The following is a 20,968-nucleotide window of genomic DNA, read 5'->3' as shown; positions in this document are numbered from 1 at the left end:
AACTTGACACCCACAAATCCATGGGCCCCGATGGGATGCACCACGAGTGCTGAGGGAGCTGGCGGATGTTATTACTAAGCCACTCTCCATCATCTTTGAAAGGTCCTGGAGAACAGGAGAGGTGCCTGAAGACTGGAAGAAAGCCAATGTCACCCCAGTCTTTAAAAAGGGCAAGAAGGAGGACCCAGGGAACTACAGGCCAGTCAGCCTCACCTGCATCCCTGGAAAGGTGATGGAGCAGCTCATCCTGGAGGCCATCTCCAAGCATGTGGAGGACAAGAAAGTGATCAGGAGTAGTCAGCATGGCTTCACCAAGGGGAAATCATGCCTAACCAATCTGATAGCCTTCTCTGATGGAATGACTGGCTGGGTAGATGAGGGGAGAGCAGTGGATGTTGTCTACGTAGACTTCAGCAAGGCTTTTGACACTGTCTCCCATAACATCCTCATAGACAACCTCAGGAAGTGTGGGCTGGATGAGTGGACAGTGAGGTGGATTGAGAACTGGCTGAATGGCAGAGCTCAGAGAGTTGTGATCAGCGGTGCAGAGTCTAGTTGGCCTGCAGCTAGCGGTGTCCCCCAGGGGTCAGTACTGGGTCCAGTCTTGTTCAACTTCTTCATCAGTGACCTGGATGAAGGGACAGAGTGCACCTTCAGCAAGTTTGCCGAGGATACAAAACTGGGAGGAGTGGCGGATACACCAGAGGGCTGTGCTGCCATTCAGAGAGACCTGGACAGGCTGGAGAGGTGGGCAGAGAGGAACCTCATGAAGTTCAACAAAGGCAAGTGCAGGGTCCTGCACCTAGGGAGGAATAACCCCATGCACCAGTACAGGTTGGGGGTTGACCTGCTGGAAAGCAGCTCTGCAGAGAAAGACCTGGGAGTGCTGGTGGACACCAAGTTAAGCATGAGGCAGCAAGGTGCCCTTGTGGCCAAGAAGGCCAATGGTATCCTGGGGTGCATCAGGAAGAGTGTTGCCAGCAGGTCGAGGGAGGTGATCCTCCCTCTCTACTCAGCCCTGGTGAGGCCACATCTGGAGTACTGCGTCCAGTTCTGGGCTCCCCAGTACAAGAGGGATGTGGCACTACTGGAGCAAGTCCAGCGGAGGGCTACAAAGATGATTAGGGGACTGGAACATCTCTCTTATGAGGAAAGGCTAAGAGAGCTGGGCCTGTTTAGCCTGGAGAAGAGAAGACTGAGAGGGGATCTTATCAATGTGTACAAGTATCTGAAGGGAGGGTGTCAAGAGGATGGGACCAGACTCTTTTCAGTGATGCCCAGCGACAGGACACGAGGCAACAGGCACAAACTGAAACACAGACAGTTCCATCTGAACATGAGGAAACACTTTTTCACTGTGAGGGTGACAGAGCACTGGAACAGGTTGCCCCGAGAGGCTGTGGAGTCTCCTTCTCTGGAGATATTCAAAACCCGCCTGGGCGCGATCCTGTGCAACGTGCTCTAGGTGACCCTGCTTGAGCAGGGGGGTTGGACTAGATGATCTCCAGAGGTCCCTTCCAACCTCAGCGATTCTGTGATTCTGTAATATTTTTAATTGGTGGGGGATCTTTTGTAAGAACTTTGATCTCTCCTTAAAGGACTATGTAAATCCCCCTTTCCCTTCTTCGAGTTCTTCCTTCCTCGCTGTTTCAAAAAATAAATAAAAAAAATCAAACCCAAAACATCTTGGAGAAATTAAAACTTCTTTTCACTGCAAGTTTAAATTGAGTTTCCAACACATTTGGAAGTTGTGCCTCATTCACACTCCCAAATTCTACTGAATATAACAATACTTTAATTAGCATTGACTGTTCTGTCATGGAGAATAGCTATAAATTAGTAAGTACAACTCCTTAGCTGTCAATGAGACTAGTTTCCTAGGAAGTTACTGAACTTGATCATCCAATCTCCCTAAAATTCCCCATGAGTATTCAAAGACAACCTCCTGTAAATCTTTACAGTTTCTTTTCCAGTGGATTTTTGTTTGTTGCCATGCTTATAAAAAACAAAACCAAAAAACCAGGAGAGCTGCTTAATGAAGCCGTACTGCTGCACACACAAACCCACACTACTGAATAGAACATAAGTGTGTGTATAACAACTTGAGTTTTTTTCACAGTTGAGCTCTTTTTACTTTGACATCTTGAGCAGTGAGAATGTACATTCAAATTTACTGTCACTTTGCTGTCCTGCTGAAAAGCAAGGGAAGACGGGGACAGTGCTGCTGTTCTGTTTTCATTGGAGTTAGGCATAAGAGTTAGTGTATTTCAGCTCAAAATTACATTCAGTTGAGTAACTTCTTTATAGTCAACTCGCAATGGGCAACCAGAGAAAGTAATTCTCTAATGCTTTTGGTTATATTTCTATGCTTATTGCCTTGCAATATAATGCACTTCTTTCTATTTTCTTTGCAATGAGTAATTTAGAATTTATTTCTAAATCCATAAATTTTCCCTTTGCACACATCTGAGATGGAAGCATCTACCCAACAATATCTGGAATACTAGAAATAGTGCAGTTGTATTTGAACCATCCTATAGGGACTATGTAAAAAAGTATACAGTCCGAACTTTAATTTCTTCTTGTGTCTGCTGAACTTGGAGGTGGTAGTCTAGTCCTATTTTTGCTTCATCACCATATCCTATACAATTGTTTGAGAAAGTTGATACTTAAGAAGATGGCTTGTTGGGGGCATTCATCCCATTTAATTTTAGGCATGGAGCTATATATTTCTTCTCCAAAGAGTAAATTTCCTCCAAAACAAATGTTTTGATAAACAATTGATTACTTTCCTTTTCCTGAAACTAAATGTTAATGTCTTGTATTTTCATGTCTTCCTTACATTGTGAAAGTGAAGAAATAACTTAAGTTTTTGAAATAAGCTCATATAGAGGTCTTCATAAACACAAAGTGTTCCAGCAGTAGCTGCAAGGAACCACAGTGTGTACATGTGTCAGCTTGTGCTCAGTGTTTTTTTTGTTTCATTTTGTGATTTTGTTTTGTTTTAATACTGTGCCAATAATTGGTTGCCCAGGGTGAGTGTTCTTTTGGATGCATGCGAATTTTTCATCTGAATCAGTTTTACAGATAATTCAAAAACTGCAAGTGCAATATGAATCTGCCTCTGAGCAAACTGTACTGCACGCTTTTATTTAAAAAGGTCTAAGTGTTGTTACGGCTGCTGATTTGCCAACCATTTGTTGCTTTGTTATCTTCCAACATAGTGTTTAAAATGGAGCAAGTATGTTCGTATAGTTCATTTCCTCTTACATTGTTTTGGCTGCAAGTGATGTGTGAGGCTTTTCTGTTTTCTGTGTTTTCTTTGCTCTGTTTTGTTTTGTGTTTTTTGTTGCTATTGTCTTTTAGTGGCTGGTAGACTATAATGTATATGAAAGCAAATGAAAGCTATAGTTCTCCATTTTGAGACAGCAGTTGTAGAATGTTAATTTAATAAAAATTAACTTCTTTGGTTTTGAGTTATTTTTTGAAAATCCTCACTGGATACCACTTTTAAGCTTCTTACTGTTTTCTGCAGCAGCCTTTCCTAACCTGAAAGAGTTTTAGATTTTGAATACCGTCAGCTGCTGAATATGGCTGCAAATGTTTTGTCGTACACTTCTCTTTGGTATACCATTCTTCACAAACTTCCGAAAATGTCTTATAAAATTTTTCTTAGAGGCAATTTGGCTTGGCAAAGAAGTTAACTTTAAAGGTATAGCCAAGAGAAAAAAGACTTGTGTTTAAGTTGGAACAGAGGTAGATACTGAAATATTCTACTATCAGCTGCCTACCATTTTAAAAAAAGACTTCTCCAATGTTAAGTATCAGCTTCTGTGTAAAACTTCATGGAACTTGAGTTGGTTTTTTTTTTTTTTTTTCCTAAATATGATTTTACTTCTTTTGTTCTCTTAGGTAATTAATACCAACATACAAAACAGGAGCCCTAAGCCAGGGCCTGCTGCACAGGAACAAGAACTTGGCTTTTTCTTGGAAACAGGACTTCAAAGAGCACATGTTTTATATTTCAAGAACGGGTAAGATTTGACTTATGTGTTCTTGTCTTGGTTTGGGTTTTTTGTTTTTACTGTGTTTTTTGTTTTTACTGGGTGTAGTTGTTCTTAACAATTGTGGATTGTGGGATCATGAGGCCTCTTATTAATAAGGCAGTAACATTTTGATTGAAATAATGAGACTTTCCATACTGTATTTATTTAAATTTTGTTAAATCTTTTAATGAAAGTATGTGAACCAAAGAACCTAATATTTTTACTTTTTATTAAATATGAGAACTTGAATTTCAAGGAATAGTTACAAGTTTAAGGTATTTTCGTATGCTTTGTTGGTAGATACTCTTAGGAAGTGATTGAAAGCAAACTGCAATTCTCAATTTTTATAATTTTGATTTTGTAACTTTTTTCCAAATCTGTTCAGTTATCACTTATTTTAACATTATGCTGCAGGATAAATGTGCATGAAGATCGACAGTATGTATCCATACAATCTCTATTGTTCCTACTCTATAGATCCTTTTAGACTCTGCATGGGAGGTCATTCATAGCAAAAGGCTCCTGTTAAATATCTAAAAATCCAGACATTACAGAAAATAAAAAAAGGAATGCAACCCTCTATTCATTTTTAAGAGCTTTGAAACTTGGCACAAAAGGTTTTTAAGTACATTTCTGACATTTGTTGTTGAAAGCAGTTAGTTGTTTAACGATTGGTTTGCAGTGTTTCTTATTTCATGAGGAAACATGGTTTGATTGAAATATTGGCACTTTTGGTAGGACTACCTTTTTATACCAAAAATGTTAAGCTTTCAAATACATAAGCAGGAAATGAAGGAAAATTTACAGTGTCTGTAAAGAGTTCGAGACTTTAATGTAATTTTAGCAGAGATGGTTGGTTGACAAAAAGACCTTCAAGTTTTGAAACTGTTCAGGGATGTCAGTGTGGAAATAGTCACTGAACTGTAGAAATCTCATTCTTAAAGTAATGAAGTACTGCCCGAATAATGCATGATCTGGGAGTTATGTTTTAGTTCTGTTTTCATCACTTAATTGTGGGAGGAATGGAATGTTCTGGAAGTTCCAATTTTCATTTACCAGAGCTAAAAATAAAGTTCCTGTTTTTATGCCTGTACAAAGATAGCTGAAATACAAATATCGAAAGAATCTCAGTGGCAGTTATGGTAAGGAATAAGGTAAAAATTCAATATTTTTGAAGAATTTTGATTGAATGCCAGGAATGGAAGCGGTCCATTTAATCTGACATTTTGTGCCTAAGAGCAATCAATACTGGAAAAAGTGGAGTAAGATCAATTAACACACACACACACACACACACACACACACACACACACCCCAGTTGTGCAGTGGGTTATAGTGGAGCCTGTAGAGGAGTTTTTGTTTTCCTAGACCATAGCTGGTCTGGCATAAGCTTTGAAAGAAGGTGGTGGGTTGCATTCCATGTATGCTTTAGTCCCACATAGGGAAACTATTAGTGTTAACTCCTACATAAATATATAGTCAGTTTTTTTGAGTCTTTATTATAATGGTTGCTTGTACCTTACAAGTTAATTATGCATTAGATTTTTAATTATTTTTAATTATAAATTTCTTCTTAGTGGGAGAGAAAATGAGGTGTTAGGAAAAATAATTCTGTGCCAATCATTATTTTACATATTGCTGCCATTATATCCTTTAGGCTCCTTCCTCAATTTGGAGCCTGTTTCAGTTCTTCCAAGATTTCCTAATATAGTCATTGCTCCAGGCCTCTACTTATGGTGCTTTGCTGGGTCCCTTCTTTTTGTTTTCATCTTGAATTTACCATAACTGAACAGAAAACTGCTACTTTAATTCTTTTTATATATATATATATATATATATATATTTCTAATAGTGACAAACTTAAAGCATGCTTTTGAATGTATTTATTTCAAAGTTGCTTCACTGTATTTTTGAGCTTGCCATCTATCCTCGTTAGGTATATAGAAATCAGATTTAAGATCTTTTCATTAAGCTTTGCAACATGCTTCAAATTTTGTTTTAATCTATAATTGTAAAGATTATATGAATATTGTCAAGCATAGGAAACAGGTATTTTTAAGACAGGCAGTTTAGAAATGGAAACATATTTGTTATAAATAAGCTTTGTTGCCATTGAAGCTATTGGTATTGAAAGGATTTGAATCCTGTGGAGGAGGATTAGGGAATTGCTAGAGTTTAACTGCTTGTGTGTGATGGGGGAGAAGGAGAAGAAAAATGTCTGTCTGATTTTGGAGGCAGATTAAATCCACCATCTTCATATTGCAATGCAATGCAATCTCTTCCTTGTGTATGTTAAGGAAGTGAGGCTTACACTAAGAAGAATAAATCCTGAAATAAAAGTAACTTTCATTTAACTATAATCTGGCATTGTTTTGAGTCAGTTCAAATGTTTATCTTTTTATCTTAACTAGCATAATAGCTATAGTAATTTATGCATTAGAGCATGCTGATAGGATCTGATAATGGTTGGGAAAATGGATAACAGTAAATGGATAAGTGGTTTTTTGTGTTTAAGACTTGAGTTCAGCTCCAATAAGTACTAATAAACATGACTTGAATCTGCTGGGGAGTTGAAATAATTTGTTTGAATGGCTTTTGCTATGAAATTTGTTGCAAGTTTTGGGGCTAGTTGGTTAATTGCTGCTTTTAATTACTCTTCTTCCACTAGAGATAAAAATGCTTGGGCCGTAAAAATTGTACTATTGTGGTGTGTGTGCCAGTTACAAACTAAAAGAGGAAATAAGACAACTTTTATGCTGTCAGTAATGTAGAGGGGATTGCTGCTTACCTGGAATGCCAGTTGATCCACTTTAAATTGCCCCTTTGCTCACTAATTGTACAGAGATTTTCTTTTAAGTCAAGAAAGTAAGTTCTTGTATGAAAAATTATGAAGTGTTTGAAACCTCTGAAGCCTAACTGCTAAGTGCCAGCATTTGAAATACATGGAAAAGCAATTATCCCCAGGAAAAAAGTGGCCATATGCTGAACAGAAAAATGTTACTTTAATGCTCTATTAAGACACAAATCTGAAATTAGTGTTTTCTTCCAAAATGTACTGAATTTAAGTAAAGACTGAAAAACTACATGCTCGCGTTTCACTTGGGAGCAGAGGAAAGACTCTAGTTTGAAATGAGTTACAGAGAAGTAAGGAAGTTGTTTGGAAACTAAAAGTAGCTTTATGTGCCCTTTTTTTTTTTTAATCTAAAATATGTAACTTTAAATGTTTCTCTGGTTGATTACACAACTTCCATCTAGTCTAGTAGTTTTGCTGTAAGCTCAAATTGAAGGATGATTTCAAAGCCCTGGTATTGTGCCAAGAAAAGCTATGAACTACAGAACTTTGACATTAAGACTTTAATATAGCTATTTTTGAGTAAAATGCCCCTGAGAAAGAAAGGACAGCATTTTATGTACCCAGTAATCCCTGTGTCCTAGTATTTTCTTTGCTTTGTATTCATGTTGTAAGATAAACATGCTTTCAGAAAACTTAACTTGTAAATTTTTTTTTGTTTGTTTGTTTGAGGTAGCAATGTCTAGAAAAATACTAGCTATGTATGCTTTTAAAGTGAGAGAACTTTTTGGTTGCAGTCCAAAAGCAGGTGGCCATCATGTAAATCCCAAACTTAGCTAATCTTTAGAGCTCTGTTGTAGTGTCTCCTATATGTCGCACCTTCTCCAAGGATATTGCTCCTGCAACTTAGCCTGATCTCCATCACAGTTCACACGCTGAATCAAAGCTTGGGGGACCTGACCAGAGCTGTTCTCCTCGTAGTGCCTGTACTTGTGTGCTGGCAGACCTTCCCTGTCCTCCTCACAAAGTATAGTGACTCAGAGATTTCCTTTTTGCCAATAGCAAGCTAACCCAACAAAAAAGAAATATTTTTTTCTGCACATAAATGAGTTTTCTTGGCTCGCAAAATGTTGGACAAGCACAATGCAGGAGGAGGGACTAAATGGAGAAAGTGAGAGAGGAGAAAGGAAGATCTTACTTCCGCACTATTATAAAGTAACCTTAGAGTTGAGGTAAGATCCTTTTGGATTTCTTGTTGGACTAATCACTGGATGAGAGCTGACCAGAAAAGCCTCTTAGCTTTTGAGAAGGTAGTTCCAGAGCAGCTTATGTTGTTCTATGGTCTGACTGGTGTGGTTGTTCCCCTCCCAGCTGCTGCCTGTTTGTGGCCTTTCCTGGAACTGTTGTCAATTTTCAGTCACTTCTTTGAGTTACTGATGTTAAAGACTTGCCTATGTAGAAGTTTTCTTTAAATTTATTTTTTTTCTCCCTGCCATGACATTTGCAGGAATATATCTTTTGGGTTAGTGATGGAGAATGGATGGAAAGATCCACTGGTACTTCTATTGCCCATCTACTCCTATACTTTGCTTGCTCTGGAGTTTTTCCAGTGATGAAATCTGGGAGGAGGATTGATGAAAATGCTCGGCATAAATGCACATCAAGAGACTCCTGAGGCATTATTTTGCCACCTCATGTTAGAATACAGTGCTATTTATCACCCCCTGAATGTGTTCAGATCTTGTTGCATACCCTTCATCAGTCTCAAACCAAATAGGTCCTTAATGAAAAAATAGAAATAAGATGAAATACAAAAACATTAAAATGCTGTGAAGTTTCACATTCTTGATACATGAAATATCACTGCTGTATTTGAAAGTAAACTGGAAATTACAGTTTTGAAAACAACTTTATAATGGAGGTAACTGTTGGCATATTTTTGTAGTTAGGAAACTAAGCCAGAATATATTTTAGATATGGAAAAAAATCACTGTTTGACTACGAAAAATTAGTTTCAAAAAAGACTTTAATATCTGTCATATCAGAAGCTTTCATCACCTTTACTTAAGATTCTGTTCTTACTATGTTAGTTCTCACTGAAAAACACAGTATGTCTGAACGTGAGGGGAAATTGTTATTCCCTCGCAGATTCAGATAAAATAATCTGTCAAGAAGGGTTTCTCTTTTCTTGTCCTTGTGTTGTGTTTACTTGTTCTGACTTGTCTTAACTTCAACAGTTTAAAATAAGATTCCACTGTGAAGTTATATATAGAAAATTGGTCAGTTTAGCATGAAGGACTAAGCTGAATATACACATGAAGGAATCATTTTTATTCAAATTAATTTTCAATAACATTTGTAACAATTACTGTTATATAAAACTCTAAAAGAACGATGTTAGTATCTGAGTTAATCTTGAATTTTGACTTTAATAATTTGCAGTTGTAATTCAGCCTCTAGCTCAGTTTGTCGGAGAAGATAAGCCTGGTGTTTTTTAGCCAATGTATTACAATTCTTGCTTACTATGGCTGCTACTCATGATTGCAAGCATCAAATTTCAGGTTTTGTTTTTTATATTGTGTTGTAATGGCAGCACACAAAATGGTATTTGTAGCCTTAAATTGGAGAGGGAATGTTTAGTGTCCTCCTCCTGCCCCTCCAAAAGTGCTTGCTTTACTGCTTCATCCATCTATCTTAATTTCCTTTCCTGGCTGTGACATTGTTCTAAAGAACACTCTACTTTTGGCATTACATGGTGTGGTTATTCCTGCAGTTTTGCTTTCTTTTCTCTTTTGTCCCTTTTCATGCAACTTACCAGGTAAGGATTCGTAGAATAATACAGGCTGGAAGGGACTTTGGGAGGACGTCTGATGCACGGCCTGGCTCTGAGCTGCCCTGCGCTAAGCAGGTTACTCGGGGCCTTGGCCAATTGTTTGGAAGATCTCCAAGGATGGAGATTCAAATTCTGATGAAGTTTGGGGCCTAGATATTGTGTGAACAATGGTCAATAAATAAGATTATATCAATAAATGAGACATATCACCAGAATGTGAACTGTAGTAACGTACAACTAGTTAAGAGTCTTTTGAGTTTCTTTTCATTAATACTGACTTTTCTCCAAAGGGCAGTTAGTTGCTCTATCTAGATGATGATAGTTACTTTCAACAAGAGGAATTTTTTGTTCCACGAATGTACCTTTTGGCTATTTTTATTAAAATTTTAGTAGTAGTTTAACATGGAGCTTTTCAGTATTTTGAAATACAAGTTACTAATTATGCAAGTTCTTTGTTCATATTAAAATCCTGTTCTTGAACAGATTAAAAATGTTGGAAGTTGCCAGTTTTAACTACAAAAATATTAATTGACCCATTAACTTCTAAAGGAAAAAAAAAATAATTAGCAGGTGGGAGGACTAATTGGTGTTAAATTTCCTCACCGTAGTAGCAGAAACTGATGTGCTAAGCATTCAGGTAGGTTTGCGCTGGGAAGAGTGCAGCCGGTGGGCCTACGAGCATGTGTTGCAGTCACAGTGGTGATGAAGGAAACTGGCTCTTGGAAGAACTGAGTGGTTAATTAGGTGTTCAGAGCTGTAAAAAGACTCGTACTAGGGCTGGGTTCATCTTTATTTAAATGGTAATAATTATTATGAAGCTATTTTTGCACAGGTATACCAAATTACAGTATTTGACTCTTCAAAACTAGCCCACTTGACTGTAAGCTATAGGCAGTGCCATAGCAATCAAATTATGAGTTTTGAATAACTTGACGTGCTGGTACAATGAGCAGAATGCTGGTATGGTGCTAAGAGAAACTGAATGCAGTGCAGATGTTTGCAGACTGTGGCTCTGTTTTCCTTCAATATTGAAATTAAGGGCACTTCAAAATTCATCACTTTTCAAAGTGTCCATTACTCAAATGATTTCTGTGTAACTAGCCAAACAGAATTTACAAAGTTGCTTATTTTGTGGGATGTTTCAGCAGTAGTCTAAATATTTAACATTAAATCAAGATTAAATTGAAGGTGGTGAGAGTCAAAGCTATCTACTGTAAATATTTTGGAAACGCAATATATGTTACAGCAGCTCTAGTTGCCTAGAAGATTGAAAGGCAGGTAAGCTTTGCTCCTCCTGTGTTTTCAGGTGAATACTGAAAAATCCCCCTTCCCACCTCCCAGTTTCGTATCCTTTCTTTTCAAATATATAACCATCAGGATAGTGCATATTTGCTGAGGAGGGCTTGCAATATTTTGTTGACTTGCAGGCATTTTGGGGTTAGTATTGAAATACGATGTTTCCCTGTACTCTGGCGATTTGAGTTTGGTAGATGTATCAGATCTGATTCCTCTTCTGCCTCCCAAATTCTCTTTCCTGTGTTGGCCTACTTTTCTCAAGTAACCTTTTTCTGAACTCCCATTTTATGCACTGTATTTTAAGCATGAGAAGTAGAAGGTAACACTTCCTTCTCCAAGTGTATGGTAATGCCCTTGCACATTTTCTCTCTTGTGTATAAGTGTAGTGCATATGTATGGGTAATTTTTACTGTTTTTTAATGCCTTTCTGTTTTACTGCTGTCAAATCCCTATGTTACTACTGTGTGGGTATTTTAAAATTGAATTTCTTTGGAAATAAGTAGCACATCAGAGATCACATTCAAACAGGCGTGTGCCTGGTAAGCAACTCAGCAGTGAAATAATCTGACTCATTTTACTCTGTTTTTATAAGACTATTAGCAAGATGGGTTTTAGAGGTCTTTGTGTGCTCTCCTCCCTGAAGGAAGTGTTGCTGTGAGCCTCAGGCTCACTAATGCGGGGGAATTCTTACCAGAAGTCTGTACGCAGAGCAGCGGCATAAGCAACAGTGATTACTAATAAATATTCTGCTCATATATTTTTTAAGTGTTTGCATATGCTTTTCCTATCTACGACAGATACAATACATAAAATGAGCTGTATATAATATGGATATGGAGGGTTTTTTTGTCTCCATTTCTGTACTTTTCCCCAAATTAACATTTCCAGTTAAATGGCAGTGTTCATGATTAATTTTGAAAATATAAAAATGAGAGAGCTTAGTAAGCATTTTCAGAACCGCTGTTGTAATGCAAAAGAGAAAAGGAAGTCTCCTCCACTCTGCTTTGTTTTAATATAAGTCTGATAGCAAGAGTTGGCAATAAAAGGATAAGACTCTTAACTGGACTGATAAGTAAAAGGCACTTAAGCAACTTAAACTAGTGGAAGATGATGTGCTTTCTTCAGTGAATCCCCCCTCCACAACGCGGCTCAGTTCTTTTAAGCGCTGTCCCGGGTTTGACCTTATTGAAAAGGTGACTTTCTTCCCTTGCCCCTTTCTTTTCCCCTGTATTGCCACTGAGAGGACCGAGGGCTGAGCCATGTGCAGCCCTCGGGCTTTGGCCTCCTTTTTGTTGCTCAGCGATGTTTCTGGCTAAATAGTTGATCTGTATTAGCTTTTTGTCTTCTATCAACTGTTGCTCTTTCATTGATGTATCCCAGCTGTTTTCTTGTGGCTTAAAATCTTGTACCTTATCTCCGTATACTTCTTCTGTGTGGTTTCTGCTGCTCTTTTCTGACCTTTGTGTCTTTAGGACAAGTTGTAAAACCCTGCAGGTGTTCAGCCAGCTAAGTTCTCCACATTTACAAACTGGGTGACCTCCTGTATCTTCCATTTAGTATGCTAAAGAAAATCGCTCTTGGGTTACCCATTCTTCCTTCTAGTTCTGTATTTATTTTTTTAAGTTTCTTTTCAATACAGATAAAATACTTCTATGAAATTTAGGATCATACAGATTGACTGACATGTAATACCATGTTAATAATTAACAGTAAATTCTGTCTACGTTATTCCCTCTGTTAACTTATTTCCTTAGTAAAACTAGTTTTGGCATGTTCAGTGCTTTCTTTTTGTGAATAAAAAAAAATAATATTTTTTTTTGTCTATGGTTTTCCTTGGTACCTTCTTAATCTACCCCTGCTTCTCCTTTGACTAGATCTTTGCTTGAAAAGAGAAACTGGCAAAATACTCAGAGGTGAAGGGCAAGACTTCTAACCTACTGTCTCCTGTAACTGGAGACGTCCTTTTATGAATCTGGTCTTTGTGCCTTAATAGTTGAATCTGTTACTAAAACAAAATATCCGCACGCATATGCAACGTCCTGGAAGGGAGCTGTGGTGGTGGTGTGAAGCGATGTAAGCAAAGCGCGCAGCTTCCTGACACTGTCAAGTGGCGTTGTCTGCTGCCGCCTTCCCCTACCCCATGCTCCTGGCGTGCGTTTTCCCTGTTTGCTTTCTGTTGATTCTGGTGCTTGTTTGGCCCTTCTGTGAACTCATTTCACTCTCCGCAATGGCAGAAAACAAACTCTGCAAAAGACCATATAGCTTTCTATCATTCTGGTGAGATGAACTGATCCGCAGGAAGGTCTCATAATGGCTAGTGCTGGTGTGAGGCAAGGACAGGACCGTGCAAAAGAGCGTAGGGAGATGCGGAGGAGGAAGAAGGGAGGAAAAAGGGAACGTGTACCGGGGGAGGAAGATGGGGAGAATGAGACCTTCCCTTTTCGGTAGCGAACCATCAGGTAAGCTCAGCTATCTGTGGAACTGCAGGCTACACCATAAGAAGTGTTTTCATTTCAAATGCATGAGATTAGGATCTGCAAGACAAAAGTAGCTGAACATAAATTTAGGCTGTTTAGACATGTGTCTTGTTACTGTGTGTTCTGAAAGAATTGCTGCTTAAATAGGCTGTTTCAAATAGTTAATGATTTATGTAGCAGTAATGGCAAACTGAAGGTGTTTCGTTTATAAGCCAAAACTTCAGTCAAGCAAACATGATCTTTTGTGGAGTGAATTTCAAATACCTGGGATTTTCTTACTGCATGAGTTAACAATGGATAAAATGAAAAGTGCAAGATGTTTTTTTTAAAAAAAAAAAAAAAGTATGCTTAAAAAGAGTAGTTTAGATTATGGAAGGAAATAAAGGATTTCCTACTTCTAGTTTAAAGTAATATCTAGTGATAATCAATGTTTTGTGTGAATATTCTCCCACTACTGTAGTATTCCATGTAAAAAGTATGAAAGAAGGAGCTGAAGTGGGGGAAAAATGCAGAGGAAAATTATTGAATTGTCCGAAGTTGTAACTGTGTCACCTTCTGGAGACACATCTAAACCTTACCTGGCTTGTTTGCTTGAATTGACTTGGATCGCAACAGATCCATGATTTTTGTAATTGTTCATAAAATTACTCTGTTCCCCCCCCCCCCTTAAACCTGAGGGAAAACAGACAGAGACATTAGTCACAGCTATCTGAAGTATCATCAGTTTAGCAGAACATTTAGTGTTGTCTGTTTGGTCAGGCCTTTAATACTGCTATTGCAGGAAGCCACAGGGATCTTAGTGCGTGGTGTTTTTTTTTGTTTTTTTTTTTTAATTTGCCTTTTTAAGGATACATAGAGCAATATATTGCTTTAGTATTGTAAATGGCATGTCTTGGAGTATTAGGGTGGTGTTCTGTTACTGCTGAAAAGTTGCACTGTTAATTCGTCAAATTCCTTGCCTTATGTTTATGCAGTAAGTTGATTAATTGTAAAAGCACTTTTGGTCTTAATATGGTGTAGATTACTGTTCGTGGCTGTAAGTTACTAGCTAGAGTGCGTGGAATGAAATTGTTCTTATGATCGTTTCAGTAGAACTGCGTTGTGAACACGCAGCTCTCACCTGGGTTACTAGAACACCTCTCCTCCGACTGGCACACATAGTGGGAATTTCGCCGGCCCTCACTCCAAGCTGGACAACTAGTCTGCTGAGGGATGAAAACACATGCATTTTTCTTTGCTATGAATTGGTGAAGAAAGCAAACTTTAAAACCTACAATGTACCATTGAGTTTTCAAATGTTATATTCCCTTTCCTGTGTATAGGGAGAGAACGTTTGGGAAATGGGATCAATTCCAAAAGCAATTTATACTTCATCACTTTAATGGATCCATCTAGATTTCATTGTTATTTTTGTTTTTTCTTTTAAAACATGAGTATTTCTAAATGAGATAAAGTAAGCCTTAGTAATGAGGTAATAGTTAGGCTAGTATAAGAAACTTAGTCTATTTGTGTGGTTCTGGATATAGTTTTACCTCTTGAATGGGAGAAGTACCTGCAATTTAGCAGCTGATCTGCACAGCATGGGAGACTTGGTTTAGGCTCACTAAGCAAAAGTTATTCTAATTCCATGCTTAAGCTACAAAAGGTAATGTTTAGTCTAAACCTTTTTTTATTGATAAGCATAAGAAAAATTACATGATAAACAGTTGCCATAATAATGGAGAAGATACCATTATCAAAATATATTGTAAATACAAAGTAAATTAATCTTATCAACCTTTTTGAGGTTATCTGTAAAACATTTCTTTCCTAGCCTGGTTTGAATATATTGTGACTAGAACTTGCTCCCTTTGCTATAGGGCATAGTGTCTGTTCTGCTGTCCTAACGTCTTCCCAGGAAGGCCTGCTTCTCTGTGCCACCTAGTATTTACTTTCCTTGATTGTTTCTGGCTGTCTATGGATCACTTTGAGCAGTTTCTTTCTTCCTTTCCTGTAAAACAAAACAAAACAAAAACAAAACAAAAAAAAACCCCTCAAAGATGAGAGAGATTTATGAATATGCAAAAGATTTAATCTGGGGTGTGAGGTATACCTGGACTATTAATGGCAAGGATTAGGTGTCTGGTGCCAAATGTGCTTCTGAAACAACAAGTATTTGTGGTGGTGGTGTCAAGTATGTCTGTACCAAAAGTTTGCTACTGCTAGCCTGCATGCCTACATTCAGTTTTTCTGATCCTGCGCTGAAAGCCAGTCCTTACTGGTCCTAAATTGTCTTCCTGCTCTTTCTTTCATCCTGTATCTACAGTTACTGATCTCTTACTCTGCTTAGGGGCGAGCAACTTTGCATAGGCACAGTTAAAACATTTTTATTATGCTAAACAGAAATGCAGTCTGGAGTTTTCAAAGGAGCATGAAAGTTATGTTGCATGTCAACTTAGAATGATTAATTTTATTCTAATATAAATCTTTGGGGTTTGGGACACAAAGGTGTAAATTAGTTCTAAAGGAATCGATTCCTACAGAATTTCGGTAGAAGATTAGTGTCTAATACCTTTTTAAACTTCTGGTTCTCAGTCTTTAACTGATGCAATGCTCGTTGAATAGTCAAACTTTTTTTTTTCTTGAAGATTGAGAACAGCAAATATTGTCATTAAAAATAAGGAAGATGAAATTCAAAGGGCTTGACTTAAGAGCATCCTGATGGGAGGCAGTCACATAAATGTGTATGTGCCTAGCTAGCAATGTCTATCTGTGGGCTCCCTGTCAGCTCTGAAACAGCTGAAAGTCTGTCAGCTCTGAATGTGTGTGAACACATCTTTATTTTATTTTTTTTCTCCAAATTTTGAAAGGATCTCAAAATCATTTACAGACACTGTGCAATGTTGTTTTCTATGTTACACCACCCTTTTGCTCTGGAATTTGGTCAGCAAGGGGTGGAACTGCTGAAGTGAAGGCACAGCGTAATGCAAAGCAGGTAAAAGGTCTGTGCTTCCTAGGCAGGAAAGGTAGGTGCTGGAATAGCCTCCACCCCTTTCTCCCAGATATTAAAAGCTGTTAACAAATACAGGAAATGTACTTTGCTAAAAATAGTGTTGTGTGGAGATGTACCATATTGTTCATGATATATTTTGCTTCATTACTTTTCTCTCAAAGCATTTAACTCAATTCTTGGGTGATTTAGTTTGTAGCTTTGCAGTGTACTTTTTTATTACATTTTGTGTAGAAAATGCTTAACAAATCTAAACTGTACTCTGTTTTCCTTCACTTGTGCAGTGGATCAGTGTTAAATGCTTTATGAAGCAAAAACTAATTCCATTTTAATTTTTTTTCCTGGATGATCTTACTGCTTTTTCCATGAGACAGTAGGACTTCAGTCGCACATTTTAGTCCCTTCTAGATGCTTACCAAAATGTAATAGGTAACTAATAATAACGTGTCATGATGGACTTAAGGATTTTTAAGTTATGTGCTTTTTCATAGTGTATTTTGTTGTTCTTGTAACATTTGAAAAGGCATGAACTTGGTATGAAAAAATTGCTATGTCATAGTTTTTTAAAGTTTTAAATTACTGTGATTTGAAGTTTTACTATGAATATATTTCATCTGTAGTAGCAAATTAGTCTTTTGAGGTGGCAGGTTCTTTTCCCCTGCTCTTTTTCTTTTCTGACGGTTTTTCAGAGAGCACTCCAGTTTCTTGGCCTGCATATTTTTTTATTTTTTTATTTTTATTTTTTATTTTATTTTATTTTTTTATTTTTGCCTCGTTATAGGCATGCATCTGTGAATTGGAAGCACAGTCCTTGGGCGACAGCTCCAGTACTGAGAAGTGTGCTGTTGCACTCGGAACAGAGGACTTAAAGTTGGGATTCCAGTGATCTCGTTTTGACTCTTTTACATATTTATCATATGGTATTAGTAAAACAGTATATATTCTGGCTTTCCAAAGGTGCTGAATGTATCCAGCGTCCATTGAGTTCATAGTTTTTTGAAAATTAAGCCCACTAATGTTCAGAGACTACTTTATTAGTCTATGAAATCAGTGTAGTATGTGTTAGCTATTGAGAGACTTGTATGAAATAAATAAATAACATCTTTAATGCAATTGCTCCCATGTTAGATATACACACAACATTATTCTTCTTAGGAAGGTGCTAATTGAAAGCTTTAAATAATGAAAATTTTGTTTCCTTTCTGCGGTCAAGGTCTGCTGCAACACATGGACTTTTACAGACAATCATTATTTCTTGTGTGATTTCTGATTATTTCTTACTAATCAGTTTTGGGATCACCTTGAATAGTTGTTCTTATGGGTTTTGTTTTTTGGAAACGTTAGTTCTTTAGAAATGATCTTTTATATAAAAATATTTTAAAAGGTGAACTTAAGTGAAAAATGTCTGGCTGTGCTGGAAGCTTAAATTTCTAGTAAACACAGATAATCCTTTATCATATAAAAGACAACATATGTGCCCTTTGTCATGTGATCTGAAAGTTAAAATAAATGAATTAAGCTTTCAGATAAACTGCTAAAAGTCTTAGCGTTGACAGTTTCTTCAAACATTCTGGTTTCAGGCTAGCTGCAACTAAATTTTAAAGAAAGAATTTGTGCAAAAAAAGTTGGATTTCTTTTATCTATACTAATTGATGCCTTCCTCTGTAAATACACTTAAAATGCTGATTTTTCTGAAGGGCATTTTCAACATCACCTCTACAGTGCAGTGCAGTGATGCCTTTATTTACAAAAGCTTACATGATAAGTAATGTTTCTTTTTCAGTTTTGAACCCATGTTATGTAAATGTTATGCAACTTACACAATCACATATAACTATATGACATAACAGCAGTGATTTAACACAAAACACTTTTTTGATTGAGTCACTTCCTGTTTGGAAAGTAAATCACATGGAGAATGAAATGACTGTTGTATGTTGTGTGCTGAGGTTGCAGAATTCAGCTGTTCAGGACCGCAAAAAGCTGACATGTTTTTTTCACCAGGTCAAAGATAAGCTGTGTTAATATAAAAGAAAAATTTTCTTAAATCCCCCCCCCCCTTTTTTAATGAAGTAAAAATAAGAAAATAGCTGAGAACTGGTGCGATGATCAGGAAAAATAAAGCTGCCAAGACCGTTGGCTTGAATCGAAAAATAATCTATTGTTTCAGAAGAAAGTTCCAATCTGCTAAAATTTTTAGTTAGTATGAATCTGGTGGCTGTTCTCTGAGGATCTTGCATCTCTTTGCAAAAGTTATTTAAGCAGAAGAGGTAGAAGAAATATAGACAGAACCCGGAGGGTGGGAGCCCCAAAGCCCGCTGGAGTTGGGAAGGGAGCGCTGGTCTCCCAGTCCTCTGTTCTAACCTGGCGTCTTGCCTGCTGCTTCGCTCCTCCTTAGACGTACTTTTATGTGTGGAAAGGAATTAAAGATTTTACATTACTTGCACTGAACATTAGAAATATATATATATTTTAAATTTCCCTCTTTTAAGGTGTCAAGAGGCAGATAAAATCGAATGCATTTTTCAAAGTTTGTGTGTTCAAGATTATTATTGAAAATTAAAACTACTGTAGTAGCCGGACCATCTTCAATTTTGTTTTTTTCCCTTCTGGGATTGTCACTTTTACAAGTACTATTTCAGTTTTCTTTCTTTTGAGCTACCTATGTTTTGGAAATGTTTGTCTTTGTTCAATTAAATTGGAGGTTGGGGGTTGCAACAGTAAGCAGTGGTGGGGTTTCCAGATGAATATATGCATATATATTTCACAGAAGGGAGATATTATGCAGGAAAAAAAAAGATGGCATGGAATTTAGTGAGTTTATCAAGTAATATATTAAAATGTTACTATATCCTAGTTGCAATACTGTCAAATTTTATGTTTATGTACAGGAACTTGACAAGAGGAGTTGGTAGATTTAGAGAGATATTAAGAGCTGTTGAAACAAGAACTACACAAAATCTGCGAATGGTAAGTTATACTAAACCATATTCCTATTACAACATCTGAGTTTTATTAGGGAGATAAAGCATAAATATAGTGGATGAGTTAGAGACAAATAATCAGACTACAGCATATTGATCGGGATCTGTTATCCCCCAATTTGAAATGCTACATTTCATGGTTATAGCAAATGATTAGTACAAAAAGGAATGTTTGATAACTATCTTTCCCCTATTTCTTTCTTATTTGTTGTTATGGTTAAAAACTAGTTGTCTCTAACCATATTTTCAAGCTTAATCACAATTGCCCTGTTTACGACTTACCAGAGTTTCACAGGTGTTTCATCTTTCTTTAATGTAGTGAGGGTGAGGGTAGAGAGCAGCATCTCCACTTGTGTTCTGTTAAGTTGAAAGCTACCTAGTTATCATTTCTTTTTTTTTTGATAAAGCCTCTTAAAGAAAAAAGAAAAAGTCATAAAGATTTGTTATTTATATCATCATAAAGTAAGCCTTTACCAAAGAAGTGACACATCTTTTTGCATCTTTGATATAGTAAAGGTCTAAGACTTTTTCTTGAAAATTACAATTTTTAAAATGTCCTAGATGAATATCTTAATACCAGACTTCTAAAACTTGCAAAGTGGTAATAAGAAAGGTGATTACTTTCTTAATTCATGTAATAACTGATTCCTAACGAGCATATTAAAATTATTAAACAGGAGACTTTAATGGAAACAATAATATTACAAAAATTAATACAATAAAAGATGAAGGGCTTCTTATGGTATAGGAATTAAAGATGTAAGATATAGCTTACATGGTACCGCCCATGGCTTAAATTACCCATATGTTGCTGGGAAATACTTCCAGTTTTGATAGAAATGCAGAGCTTGCTCTCATTCTGTTGCATTGTATTGTACCGTTTCTAAGATACTAAACTCTGATTTTTCAGGATTGCCATATAGCATAGCTTGTGTGCATATGTATAAAACATTAAAAAGCAGGTTAAGCTGATAGTTGTGGATATATATCTGGACTTTAGTAGATAAAATCACCAAATTATTTGTTAGTTCTATTTTTCCTTTGTGTTTAGAGAATCAAGTGGGTACTTGTGCCTTTCAAAAACTAGTTTGCCTGGTATTTTAGATGTTTTAAACTAATAGAAAATATATTCAACACTGCTAGTCTTTATTTGAAATAATCCTAGTGTTTTTGCGAGACTATTCTTCATTTTCTAGGGAAAATATTTATTTCTCACTTTTACAGACGATAGCAAGACAGTTAGCTGAAATTTTGTTACGAGGCATGTGTGAACAGAGTTACTGGAATCCACTGGAAGACCCTCCTCACCAGTCACCCCTAGATGATCCACTTCGGAAAGGTTCAAATACAAAGAATTATGCACTCAGTAGAAGACCACGGGTATACACTGGAGAAAAGTATGGCTGACTTTATATCTCTAAAATTGCAATTGTTGTTCAGTGCACCGTGCAGTTTAGTTTATATTGTTGAAAATGAAGTAGGGGTTGAGAAATGTGAAGTTCTTTCCCTGCTGTGCATATATATTGCACAAAGAGAATTAGAACAACCTGCT

General features: G+C 36.9%; 1 protein-coding gene across 1 annotated transcript in view; it reads left to right on the top strand.

The window, feature by feature from the left end:
• The window catches only part of TTC7B (tetratricopeptide repeat domain 7B), a 154,915-nt gene that overhangs the window by 36,669 nt on the left and 97,278 nt on the right, over positions 1 to 20,968 (top strand). Inside the window, exons 5-7 of the mRNA XM_067295614.1 lie at positions 3,913 to 4,034; positions 19,324 to 19,402; positions 20,641 to 20,813. Coding sequence (XP_067151715.1) covers positions 3,913 to 4,034; positions 19,324 to 19,402; positions 20,641 to 20,813 — 374 coding nt within the window. The remainder of the gene's footprint in view (positions 1 to 3,912; positions 4,035 to 19,323; positions 19,403 to 20,640; positions 20,814 to 20,968) is intronic.

The sequence above is a fragment of the Apteryx mantelli genome, chromosome 4 (assembly GCF_036417845.1).
Source record: "Apteryx mantelli isolate bAptMan1 chromosome 4, bAptMan1.hap1, whole genome shotgun sequence".
NCBI lineage: Eukaryota > Metazoa > Chordata > Aves > Apterygiformes > Apterygidae > Apteryx > Apteryx mantelli.
The sequence above is the reverse complement of the archived record's forward strand: the minus strand, read 5'-3'. Positions and strand labels throughout refer to the sequence as shown.